General features: G+C 35.8%; 1 protein-coding gene across 1 annotated transcript; it reads right to left on the bottom strand.

Annotated features, from left to right (window-relative positions):
• Positions 1-2,374: 2,374 nt before the first annotated feature.
• On the bottom strand, positions 2,375-3,928 carry LOC131656362 (NAD(P)H-quinone oxidoreductase subunit N, chloroplastic). The gene is made up of 4 exons (XM_058926095.1): positions 3,390-3,928; positions 2,903-3,019; positions 2,737-2,822; positions 2,375-2,601 (listed from the first exon to the last, which is right to left on the bottom strand). Exons 1-4 carry the CDS (start codon positions 3,798-3,800, stop codon positions 2,538-2,540), a joined length of 678 nt encoding a protein of 225 aa, XP_058782078.1. The 5' UTR covers positions 3,801-3,928; the 3' UTR covers positions 2,375-2,537.
• Positions 3,929-13,758: the final 9,830 nt, after the last annotated feature.

Genomic DNA, 13,758 nt, shown 5'->3' with positions numbered 1-13,758 from the left:
GGGGTACATTCCAAGAATTATAAATTTTTTGGAAACGAATGAGCGATTTGATTAATAAATACAGCACGTGGTTCGTTTTACTTTGAGTTTGGATTTTTTTCTTTTCTTTTTTTTTTTTTGCACTATGAAACTTTGATTTTATAAATAAAATAATTTTAAAATTTACACATCATCACTAATGGTCAGCTTTGAATGTGGAGACACCATTTAGGATAGGGCTAGACAATCCGTCAGTTCGGATTTTGGGTTTAAAATAAAAATATGATGCAAATTGTAGTTTTATTTATAAGGTTAAATATGTTTTTGGTCCATATAGCTGCCCACTCTAATCTCTCTCCCACATTTTTTGTCCATATAGCTGTCCACTTTGTTAATAGTCAGGTGATATAGTCTATGTTTGAAATTTATTAAAAATCACGGTAAAAAATTACGGTGGGTAAAAACTACCAATAATAGTTTTTAAAAATTACGATGGGAGGGTTCCAAACGTGCGGTGACGGCAATGAACCGTGTTTCGAAACACATCAATAGTATGTTTTTTTACAGGTTAATTCAAAACTTTTATTATAAATAGCAATTTTTAGTCACTTTTCAAATTAAACTTTTATTATAAATAGCAATTTTTAGTCACCTTTTAAGTTAAACCAAACCTAGTTTTCTTCCTCGCTCTCTTTTCCGCTCTTTGAATTTAAGGAGCTTCATCTTTTCATTTTTTGCTCGTTGATCTTTTCAAATATTTCTTGAAATTGTTTTTGAATATTTATCCCTTTTGAAAAAAAAATTCCCTCGTTCGAAAAATAATTATAATTTATCTAATGCTCATTATTTGAGGGTGTATTTTTGAATGGTATCTAGCAACATTTTAAAATTTAGACAGGTGATTAACCTGATCATAATACTGGATTGATGGATCATTGGTCAAATCAGTGGGTCACTGGTCGAACCGTATGATTATTAATCTGGTCATTATTAAAACATATGATATAATTTAATCATTTAAAAATCATGTATATAATATTTGATTATTTAATTTTAAATATTATATATATATATATATATATATATATATATATATATATATATATATATATATATATATATATATATATATTTGTGTGCTCGCGCGCGTGGTTTTTAATTTTATTTTAAATAAATTCTATTTTAAAATATAATAATTATAATGAGGTTGCTAGTTTTGACATCAAATTGCATGTAGTCTAGCGGCAATGTCTGCCACAATCTTTTTAGGCATGCCACATATTATATACTTATTCCAATATCCAATCTATGTTGGACACTTTGATTTGGGTGACGTAAATTAATCACCCGTTACATTAATAAGCCGATTTGACTTATCTTTCAATTTTAAAGCATAATCGGGTCATTGGTATGTCTGGTTCAGTACCGATTTAATGATGTCATACCGAATTCGACGATCCGATTCTAGTTTTAAAACACTGGTGTTTAGAGTGCAATAGGATAACACATAGTTTGACTGAGCTATTTTATTTTTGGGATTATATAAAAAAATTTGTTGAGGTAGCTGTTATTAATATTATATAAGAGAAATAAGAATATTACAAAATTAATTTTACAAATGATACGGGAAAGATAAATGAAAGAATAGAGATTAAAATTGTAATTAGTAATTAATAAATATTGTAAAACGACTTATAAATTATCTAAAGTGACATATAAAACAATTGAGGAAATAGTAATTAATTTTCTCAACAATAATCAGCCATTAACTATAAAACCAATGTGTATCCAGTGGACTATTTATGTAGTATACGTGGATCTAGGGAGAACTAACATATACTAAAAATAAAAAAACAAACATGTTCGTATGGAAGCAAGGATGATTAGTAGGACTCTTTAAAAAAAAAATATAAGAATTGAATTGAGCCGTCAAACTGAAACAAACTAAAGTTTAAATAATCCAACGGTTATGTTTGGTTAGTGAATTAAACTATAATGCATAAATAATTTAAAACCGAACCAAAAGTGAAATAAATCGAATTGAGATTGAATCCGAATCGAACCAAAATTAAAAATAAAAAAATCTTTCAAACAAGTAAAAAAAAATTAAAAAATTTGAAAAATAGCTTAACGGTTCAGTTCGGGAAAAATTATATTTTAACAGTTCGGTCTGGTTCAAAATTTAAAAATGCTATATCAAACCAATAATTTTGGTTCAATTCGGTTCTTAATATATTAAAATGGTTCAGTTCAGTTCGAGTGAATTTTTACTATAGTTTGGTTGATTTTTCTCACAAATTCGTTTCAACTGTTTAATAATTATTTGGAGCATAATTAATCTATATAAGCAGGAACAGATTCATTATTTTTGTCTCATCTAGATGTACACTAAAAATTTGTTACAAAACTTTTGAAGAAGTAGAATTCCTTAATATCATCTTTGCTTACAATGTTTGTGCATGCCATAACAAAATTAAACCTTGAGAATCTACATATATATCACTCATGGTTGTGACAGATGTAACTATTTACAATGAACATCCTTTATCCTTATATCTTCAAGCTTCTTGACTAGTGGTTAGTCCAGCAATTTCACTCAGTGGCTTCCACATAAACTTTCTCCTGATCATTCACATAAACACCACAATGATATCTTATATATCAACACCAAAATCATTTTGGATAAACTTTTCACCAAAAAAAAAAAAAATCAAAAAACAGAAACATGCATGATATATAGAAAATTTAGCACCCTACCAATTTCCACATTCAGCAATGACTCTCACATTAGGCCTTAGTGTAGGTAGCAAAGCAAGGAATTGCAATTCTGCCTTGGAGAGAACCTAAAGAAAACCCAATATAACATTTACACAAGTACAATTTTTTTATTCTAATGTAATAAAAGTAATGGCCTAATCCGCACCTTGGCTTCAATGATCCACACCACCAATCCTTTGGCATTTGGTGGTAATGCTTCCAATCTGTAATCAACTTCCGGCGGAAAATACCACCTTGCTATCGGTTGTTTTCCTAAATGAGGCTGAAATTCACGACAAAATTATATCAATGAATCTCGATAACAAAAACACCAGACACGACACTCACAGGTATACCACAAGAGTAATTTGACACTTAAATATGTTAGTTCCGTGAGCAAACCGTTTTTAAGAACATGTAGGACGGACTACCGCACATGGCCTAAATTTTGTCACGATGAAACCTAGCTATATAAGGCCTCATAAGACGTTTGTCACGTTCAAACTGTCGTTAAATAGAACCTCTATTTATTCTGTCATGGCATATCGAACACATATATTGGCGCTATATTGCTACATCAGTAATAGCAGCCATCATTCATGCAGAAATAGTAAAGAAGTTTTAAAGCTACAAAGAAGGACAAAAAAACTTACAGGACAAACGGGGTGAACCTTGGTGAGAGTGGTTTCAGGATCACCAAGACCCCGGGCAGTAAGGTCAAGAAAATAGTAACCTTGACGTTGAAGACGTGACAAGTAACGTCCTTCATAACCACCTTCATGAGGAGTATATATTGCAAGTGCTTTATGCTCCTCAACATCTGAAAGCCAACGTCCAATATCCAATTTAACCAAATCACCTCCAATGAAATCTCCCAACCCAATTCCACCACCGCATTTCACTACCCTACTACTTTTCTTACTGTTACATTGTTTTCCTCTCCAATCCGCCATCATCAATTTGTCATTATTGTTCTGTGTTTTAGCCATGAAGTTGTTCCTTGTTTGTTGATGAACATTGCAGCATGTTGGTGTTCTACAACCTAAGCTAGCAGAGGCTAACATTTTTGTTGTTTATGTTTATTTATTGGTGAATGTGGTACATGTTTTTTTTCTTCATGAGTGGAAAGATAAAGAAATATTGGTTTGCTTGGAAATTAGAGAAGGGATGAATGGTGTAAGATGTATGGTGGAGAAATAAGATAAAGTTATCATTTGTGAATAGTGTCTTTTTTTGCTTATAGATTTTTCTGTCCGAATTCAAGAAAAACTGTTTTTCTCTTTCCAGATTATAAATCTGGGGTGTAATTGAAAATAATAATAAAGAAAAAAAACAAAATTATCAAGCCAAATGTTCCGGCCCAAATAAACAACCTTTATCCTGGAGATTTTATCTTGCCACCTTTTTGAATGTACACCAAACCCCCCAACTTTTTATAATATCAAAAATACTTTTGCTAATTTTCTAGTTAAAAATATTGTATGACAAATCTGATAGTTAAACTTAAAAATGTGATATGAATGAAAAAATTTGGTAGGCCACAATAAAAGTACGGTTGTTTGCCGTGAAATTTGGTAAACAACCGTTAGTCTCTTATAAAATTTACTTGCAGAATCGACTAATAAATCCTATGACATAGGCTTAAAAGTTCTCTTGGAAATTGTATGGATTGGTGTGAAAAAGTAAGGATCTCGATGTAGGCGAAATCCTGATGGTAAAGTTCAAAAATAAAGTAAAGTGCGTTGGAAAAACGGTAGAAGGTTTTGACATTGGTTGAAATCGTAATAACTGGAAGTAAATAAAACTTGAATTTAAATGAAAAAGAATTTGAATGCAGGAAAGTAACTTTAATGTAAAAGACTTTGCATTGAATGAAAATAGTGTTTGAATACATACATTGCACTCGATCAACTTGTTTCTCGTTTTGCTTAGGTACTTTGAGTATAGTGAATTTTTGTAGTAAATTTAACACACTGAATGCTAACACTAAGATTCCTATTTATACTAGTATCTAAGTAACTGCTAAGAACGATCCTTTCTTCACTAATTGACACGTCTTTGATGCATGCATTTCGCTTCTAATCTTGTCTCCACGTGTCCTCGAAATGCAGATAAGGCCAAAAGATTATTTAGCCACACTACACATACCACTTTCCTCTGTCGAAAGACTCCTCATGTTGCTCTGAAAATCAATAAGTCCCAAACAATATTGCGCACCCAGGGATTTCACACCTTTCTCTGAATGTTGTAATGTCGAAAAGTATTCCCAACATGTCCGTTGAAACCACCTCTAAAATCATCCAAAATCCACTAAGTGTTTACTCACTCTTCTTCTTGCTATGCTGAGATTTGAGAGTGTCAAAAATCCCAGCTAACAGTTGAAGGTGCGAGAAACACAAGAATGAGGGTTTGAATTGGGTTGCACAAAATATAATCTTTTCGCAACTCAAAACACAAAGCTAACAAGTGAATAAAAATAAATGAACACAATTATTTTTATCCTGGTTCAATGTTAACGAAGTTACTCCAGTCCACCCACCTAGGTGATTTTTCCTTATCAACTAGGACTTAATCCACTATAACCAAACATATTACAGACAACCACAATAAGTCCAATCAACCTTGATGACAAGTCTAACAAGTCCGCTGATCCTTAATGTCAAGCTACAGAAGGCCACACTAAGTCCTATCAACCTTGTTGACAACCACAACAAGTTCAACTAATTCTTAATGTCAAGCTGCAGAAAACCACACTAAGTCCGATCAACCTTGTTGACAACCCCAACAGGTCCGCTGATCCTTATTGCCAAACAACTATGACCGCAACCAAAGTCTTCTTGAGAATTCTAACTAAACCTAGTCCCCCAAGAAATCTATCAACCACCATTGAGTACAAAAGTGTGTATACAGAGATGCTTCTAATAAGCAGATTACACAATGTTTAAGTACAACAACATAATAGTGTTAAAAGCAAGATACGAACAAAAAATCCTTGCTAAAAATACAAAACTATACAAAGAATATCTCAACAGAGTTTGTGCAACGCTTTGATGTAGTTTTGTAGAAATGATTAGTTGATTTCAAATTCATCCAAATCTTCCTTTTATAGATGAAGAAATATATTTGTTGAAGGGTAGAATAGGAAACACAAACCCAACTGTAAAGTTCCCGACGATCATGGTATGAATGGTAGATAACTGGTACAGATAGAACCGTCCTTACGCCACCCTATAAGAGTAGAGGTCACACTTTACGTTTGTACTTTTATGCTCACCATCTCACGCAAGCCATTCTTGATCTTTGTCTTTTATGTCTTCAAAGGTTTATGATTGTATGTTGACTAAAGCATGTTGTAGAAGGATCCGAACTTGAGTCTTCTTAACCTAAGTCTTTAAGTCTTCAGAACCTGTTCAACAAAATCTTGTCTTCAGAGTCTTCAACACTTGGTCTTTAGAAGTAATGTTTTCAGATCCCCAACACCTGTTCAATAGAACATTGTCTTCAGCATCTTCAGAACTTGGAACAACATGAGCAAAGCTTTAGAAGGCCTCCAAAGCTTCCTTGCAAAAGTCACGATCAGAAGCTCTTGTACTAACTTTCGTTATAACCGATGCAGAAGAAGCATTCCAAAATCTTGACTTCCTTTGTAACACATCATAGTTATTCTTCCAGAGTGTTGAGTTTAGAATTTGATGACATCACACGCCTTCTTACTAGAGTCAGAACCTGTTTAGCAAAAGCTACACACTATACAGAAACCATTATAGTACACAATTGTTTTTTAAGATACCATGTAAAGTTATTATCAAAACTCAATACTAGATGCAGAACCAATCATGTTATTACAACAGCCTGATAACACGATTTTATATCATATATTTAGCTTGAAATCCATAAATATTATTAGCATTTTCCTTTAATTATATTGTTTTATTGTGATATTATGCGGGTATTTGCGATATTTCAGGTTTTACGCTCATATTGAGACTATTTGTGAAAAGGAAAGAAATGGAGCTAAAATCACTACTATTTGTGCCTAAAAGATGAAAAAGGGGTGCTGAAGCAAGAAAGGGGTGCAAAGAAGGCCCAATTGTGCAAAGTACAAGTCCAGCCCACGAAGAAACCAATTGCGCGTGGCCCAACTCAATCCAGCACGTGGAGACGCACGTCTCCAACGTCTCTATGCCACCTCACCAAAAGGAGACGCACGTCTCCAACTGCCTCCTAGATCTTCTCCATTTGAGACGCACGTCTCAAGTCGTTCAAAGGCCCCTCCCCAAAAAGTGGAGACGCACGTCTCCAAGTCCAAGTCAAGAAGAGCTCCTCCTTTCACGCATTCCAACTGCAGACCCTCAGCTATAAATAGAGGCTGATACTTCAGTGTAAAGGGTCCGAATTTCTGCTAACGAAGTGCTGCCGAATTATTTCTTCAAGCATTTATTTTCCCTGCCTTTCATTTAACCGCTTTATTTTTCTCGCAACAATTTCTACACCGGAAATTGTTGTGAACCTTTCGTAGATCTAACCTTACGTTAGATTTATTTTTATATTCCTTGTTTTTAAATTCCTGCCCAATAATTTCCGAAGAACGATCCAGCCAACCTGTGGTGGAAGTTCGAGTACTTCAAGATTCAATCCATTGCAATTTATTTTATTCAGGTTTATCATTTACCGCTTTAATTATTATTATTGCATGATATATTATATGCCAATTAATATGCCTAATATTATGAACCGAATTTATTTATGCATGTTTAACCATATTAATATGTCTGGCTAATTAATTAAGATATCGGTATGTAAAGTAAGTTAACCGTGGGGTCCTAAATAAATTGGCTTAATTATGTTTTATTAAATATCATTTGTTTTTGGTTTGTATGTCTAATTTAATTAGTATGTCTTAAAACCAATAGAGCGAAAGTTTGAGGGGTTAAGACGGTCAAAGGTTAAAATCAATAGAGCGAAATTTTGAGATCTTTAACTGGATAGTAGACATAGGACATTAGTTTTAAGGATGGCGAAAGCGTACTAAAACTAATTAGAACTTATTTATTTTCAAAAAATGTTTTTACACCCGCGCGGGATGGCGAAAGCGTACGTTAGGGATATTAGCATGTTCCGAGTCAACAGAGCGAGAGTTTGAGATTAGGAGATTTAAGTAGATAACGACTTCATAAAACAAGCATTTTATTAATTACGTTGCTTCCAAAAAGCTTTTCTAAATCTAATGGGATGGTGAGAGCGTACATTACGAGTTTGGACAGTAGTCTGAATCAACAGAGCGAGAGTTTGAGAGGAGGACTTTTAATCAATAGAATTAATTAAGATTTTTAATCGAATTAATACATTAGCCAATGTACCTTCGGATCACCTAAGTTAGACGAAATACATATTGATATCCGCCTATTATTATATTTCCTAGAATTCACAATCACTTCCCCTTAGAAACAATCAAAATATTAGTAGCCTTAGCTTTACATAGTACCCTTAGATAACGGTAGGTCGATTCATAGTCCCTGTGGATTCGATATCTTTTAAAACTACACGACACGACTGTGCACTTGCAGTCATCAGATTAATAGACACGTAAAGTCGCGATCAAGTTTTTGGCGCCGTTGCCGGGGACTATTTAAGTCGATATCGTAACTCACTGTTACACCGTAGAGACTAGGGCAATTCTTTCCTTTCTTTTTGAACGATTGTATGCAAAATACTCGTTCACAAGGAGGAGATTTAATACAATGAATTAACGAGATCGAAAGTTTTATTAACGTCAAACGTCGAGCTCGCAATCTTCCTGAAGTAGCACCAATTCCGATTAATCAGGAATTGATCTTTACTGATCAAATCAATCAAATTACCCCGAAGTTAGAGATGGCTGCTATTCGTCCTCTTAGAGACTATGTCGCTCCTTCACGTGCTGAACCGCACTCAAGTATCGCACCACCTACAATTGAGGCGAACAATTTCGAACTGAAACCTTCGTTGGTACAAGCTGTTCAACAGAACCAATTCTCTGGAAGCCCTGTAGACGATCCCAACCTCCATTTATCCGTGTTCGTGCAATATGCCGACACTGTCAAAGCTAACAACGTTAGTTCCGAAGCTATCCGATGACGCCTCTTTCCTTTCTCCTTGAGAGATAGAGCTAGAGCGTGGCTTCAATCCCTGCCTTCTAATTCCATAACTACATGGGACGAGTTGAAGAGAGTATTCTTAGCTAGATATTTTCCGCCTAGCAAAACCGCTATGCTAAGAGGTCAAATCAACGGATTTACCCAAAAAGATAACGAATCACTCTTCGAATACAAAGACATGCTTAGACTATGCCCTCATCATGGACTCGAACCATGGCTGATCATCCATACTTTCTATGGTGGTCTACTTTATAACACTAAAATGACTATAGATGCCGCTGCTGGCGGAGCATTAATGGACAAACCCCATGATGAAGCATACAACCTCATAGAAAACATGGCACAAAACCATTATCAATGAGGAGGAGAACGAGCTGCTCTAGAGAAAACCCAAACCAAAGGAGGGATGTACGAAGTAAGTGGTATAGACCGTGTTAACGCTAAAGTAGACGCTTTAACTCAAAAAATCGAAAACTTAACCATCACTCCTTCAGCCACTGCGGCTGCTGTAGCACCTAACTGCGAAATTTGTGGATTAACTGGACACGTAGTTGCCGAATGTCAACTCTTGACTGGTATCCCATCTGATCAAGTAAACTACGCTCAAGGAAACCCTTATTCTAACACGTACAACCCTGGATGGAAGAACCACCCAAACTTTTTGTATAAGAACAACAATGTGTTAGAACAAGATTTGTTCTGATCAATATTCTTAGTTTTGATGATAACAAGGATATGAATTTTGTGTGAGATAATGTGGTACTCTAATACATTGCAATTTCCCTTTCAGGAAATATATAAAGAGTATGCACAAATCAGCGCTCAGAAGCTTTGTCTCAGAAGGTTCAGCATGCAACATCAGAACATGGTCTGGCAAGACATCAGAAGATGGTCAAGGCAGAATCAGAACATGGGTCTATGGAAGCATCAGAAGAACTTGAGATCAGAAGCAGAAGCACTGAAGTTCTCATGGTATCACGCTCAGAAGCACTTCAAGGTCAGAAGACAAGAAGATGCTATGCACTAAGCTCTTTGACTATGATGATATTCAAATGCTGTATACACAAACATCAGATCAGAAGAAAGTACAGGTGGCAGGCTACGCTGACTGACAAAAGGAACGTTGGAAGCTATTAAAGGCAACGTCAGTAGACACAGCGTGAACAAGGCTCGAGATAGTTGACAAAAGCGTGAAACATTAAATGCAATGCTGTACGGAATACGCAAAGCATTAAATGCTCCCAACGGTCATCTTCTCAAGTGCCTATAAATACGAAGTTCTAATGAGAAGCAAGGTTACCAACTCTTGACGATTTCTGTGAATATTAACTTGCTGAAACGCTGTTCAAATTAAAGCTCAGAAACTTCATCTTCATCAAAGCTCACTACATTGCTGTTGTAATATATTAGTGAGATTAAGCTTAAACGTTAAGAGAAATATCACTATTGTGATTATAGCTTTTCAGAAGCATTTGTAATACTCTTAGAATTGATTACATTAATTTGTAAGTAACTAGAGTGATCAAGTGTTGATCAGGATACTCTAGGAAGTCTTAGCTTGTGTCTAAGCAGTTGTAATTAGAGTGATCACGTGGTGGTCAGGATACTCTAAGAAAGTCTTAGCTTGTGTCTAAGCATTTGTTCCTAGAGTGATCAGGTTGTGATCAGGATACTCTAGAAGACTTAGTCGTGGGCTAAGTGGAAAACCATTGTAATCTGTTGCGATTAGTGGATTAAATTCTCAGGTGAGGTAAATCACTCCGTGGGGGTGGACTGGAGTAGTTTAGTTAACAACGAACCAGGATAAAAATAACTGTGCAATTTGTTTTTATCGTTCAAGTTTTTAAGACTACACTTATTCAAACCCCCCCTTTCTAAGTGTTTTTCTATCCTTCAATTGGTATCAGAGCGCCGGTTCTAAGGTGCAAGCACTTAACCGTGTTTAGAAAAGATTCAGGAAGAGAAAAATGCTTCAGTAAAAGATGGCTGGTGAAATTCCAACAGATCCACCTGCATCTACATCTGGCTCTGCTGAGCAATACAATGGTAACAATGGTTATACTAGACCACCAGTATTTGATGGTGAAAACTTTGAATACTGGAAAGATAAACTGGAAAGTTACTTTCTTGGTCTAGATGGTGAACTATGGGATCTTCTGATGGATGGTTACAAACATCCAATGAAAGCTAGTGGCGTAAGGCTTACAAGGCAAGAAATGAATGATGATCAGAAGAAGCTTTTCAAGAATCATCATAAATGTAGAACTGTTTTGCTGAATGCTATCTCTCATGCTGAGTATGAGAAGATATCTAACAGGGAAACGGCCTATGATATATATGAGTCATTGAAAATGACCCATGAGGGAAATGCTCAAGTCAAGGAGACTAAAGCTCTTGCTCTAATCCAGAGATATGAAGCCTTCAAGATGGAGGATGATGAAAACATTGAGAAGATGTTCTCAAGATTTCAAACGCTAACTGCTGGATTAAGAGTTCTGGATAAAGGCTACACCAAGGCTGATCATGTAAAGAAGATTATCAGAAGCTTACCCAGAAGATGGGGTCCAATGGTGACTGCATTCAAGATTGCCAAGAATCTGAATGAAGTTTCGTTGGAAGAGCTTATCAGTGCCTTGAGAAGCCATGAAATAGAGCTGGACGCAAACGAGCCTCAAAAGAAAGGTAAGTCTATTGCATTAAAATCTAATGTTAAAAAATGCACTAACGCTTTTCAGGCTAGAGAAGAAGATCCTGAAGAATCAGAATCTGAAGAAGAAGATGAACTGTCCATGATCTCCAGAAGGGTAAACCAACTCTGGAAGAGCAAGCAAAGGAAGTTCAGAGGCTTCAGAAGTTCAAAGAGATTTGAACGAGGAGAATCTTCTGGTGACAAAAGATCTGACAAGAAGAAGGCTGTCTGCTATGAGTGCAATGAGCCTGGACATTACAAGAACGAGTGTCCAAAACTTCAGAAGGAGAATCCCAAGAAGAAGTTTCATAAGAAGAAAGGTCTTATGGCAACATGGGATGATTCTGAATCAGAATCAGAATCAGACTCTGAAGGAGAGCAAGCCAACTTCGCGCTGATGGCTACAGAAGATGATGGATCAGAATCTACATCAGAATCAGATTCTGAAGAGGTATTTTCTGAACTATCTAGAGAAGAGTTAGTTTCCAGTTTAACAGAACTTCTGGAACTCAAGGCTCATCTTAGTATCAAATACAAAAAGCTGAAAAAGCAGTTTGAATTTGAAACTAAGAGGCTGGAATTGGAAAATTCTGAACAGAAGGAAAAAGTTCTAAATTTATCCAAAGATAGTGGATCTCCTTCTGAAACAGAAAAATCCATCCCTAGCATGAATCATATTCTGAAAGAATATGACTCGAGCTTCAGAAAGTTCTTATCTAGAAGTATTGGCAGAAGTCATCTTGCTTTTATGATATATGGTGTTTCTGGAAACAGAAGGTTTGGCTTTGGCTATGAGGGTGATACCTCACATAAATTTGAACCTATTGATGATCTGAAGATCACATACAAGCCATTGTATGATCAGTTCAAATATGGCCATGCACATGATATTAGGCTCACTTCACATGCACAGAGTTTTAACACTGTTCACACCAAGAAGCATGTGACACATCCTAAGAAATATCATGCTGACAAACCTAAAGAATATCATGCTGTTCCTCCTGTTAAATATTATGCTAAACCCAAGTTCAATCAGAACTTGAGGAGAACTAACAAGAAAGGACCCAAGAAATTGTGGGTACCTAAGGAGAAGATAATTTCTGTTGCAGATATCCTTGGCGGCAAAGAGGACAAAAAGCAAAATGTCATGGTACCTGGACTCTGGGTGCTCGCGACACATGACGGGAAGAAGGTCTACATTCCAAGACCTGGTGCTTAAGCCAGGTGGAGAAGTCAAGTTTGGAGGAGATCAGAAGGGCAAAATCATTGGCTCTGGAACCATAAGTCTTGGTAACTCTCCTTCCATAACTAATGTACTTCTTGTAGAAGGATTAACGCATAACTTATTGTCCATAAGTCAATTAAGTGACAATGGTTATGATATAATCTTCAATCAAAAGTCTTGCAAGGCTGTAAGTCAGAAGGATGGCTCAATCCTATTTACAGGCAAGAGAAAGAACAACATTTATAAGACAGATCTTCAGGATCTTAAGAATCAGAAGGTGACTTGTCTTATGTCTGTTTCTGAAGAGCAATGGGTCTGGAACAGAAGATTAGGACATGCTAGTTTGAGAAAGATTTCTCAGATTAACAAACTAAATCTGGTCAGAGGACTCCCTAATCTGAAATACAAATCAGATGCTCTTTGTGAAGCATGTCAGAAGGGCAAGTTCTCCAGACCTGCATTCAAGTCTAAGAATGTTGTTTCTTCCTCAAGGCCGTTAGAACTTTTGCACATTGATCTGTTTGGCCCAGTCAAAACAGCATCTGTCAAAGGGAAGAAATATGGATTAGTCATCGTTGATGATTATAGCCGTTGGACATGGGTAAAGTTCTTGAAACACAAGGATGAGTCTCATTCAGTGTTCTTTGAATTCTGCACTCAGATCCAATCTGAGAAAGAGTGCAAAATCATAAAGGTTAGAAGTGATCATGGTGGTGAATTTGAGAACAAATTCTTTGAGGAGTTCTTCAAAGAAAATAGCATTGCCCATGATTTCTCTTGTCCTAGAACTCCACAGCAAAATGGAGTTGTAGAGCGAAAGAATAGGACTCTACAAGAAATGGCCAGAACCATGATCAATGAGACCAATATGGCTAAGCACTTCTGGGAAGAAGCAATAAACACTGCATGCTATATTCAGAATAAAATCTCTATAAGACCTATTCTAAATAAGACTCCTTATGAATTGTGGA

This window comes from Vicia villosa, linkage group LG3 (genome assembly GCF_029867415.1).
Source record: "Vicia villosa cultivar HV-30 ecotype Madison, WI linkage group LG3, Vvil1.0, whole genome shotgun sequence".
In the NCBI taxonomy this organism is placed as follows: Eukaryota; Viridiplantae; Streptophyta; class Magnoliopsida; order Fabales; family Fabaceae; genus Vicia; species Vicia villosa.
This window is presented reverse-complemented; position numbering and strand designations above follow the sequence as displayed.

What these genes read in the sequence shown, in the direction of transcription:
- LOC131656362 (XM_058926095.1), bottom strand. Translation starts at nt 3,800, where the DNA reads ATGTTAGCCTCTGCTAGCTTAGGTTGTAGAACACCAACATGCTGCAAT. An exon ending in TGTGGATCATTGAAGCCAAG is followed by an intron (nt 2,823 to 2,902) that starts GTGCGGATTAGG and finishes GGTTTTCTTTAG; the next exon opens with GTTCTCTCCAAGGCAGAATT. An exon ending in ATTGCTGAATGTGGAAATTG is followed by an intron (nt 2,602 to 2,736) that starts GTAGGGTGCTAA and finishes GTGAATGATCAG; the next exon opens with GAGAAAGTTTATGTGGAAGC.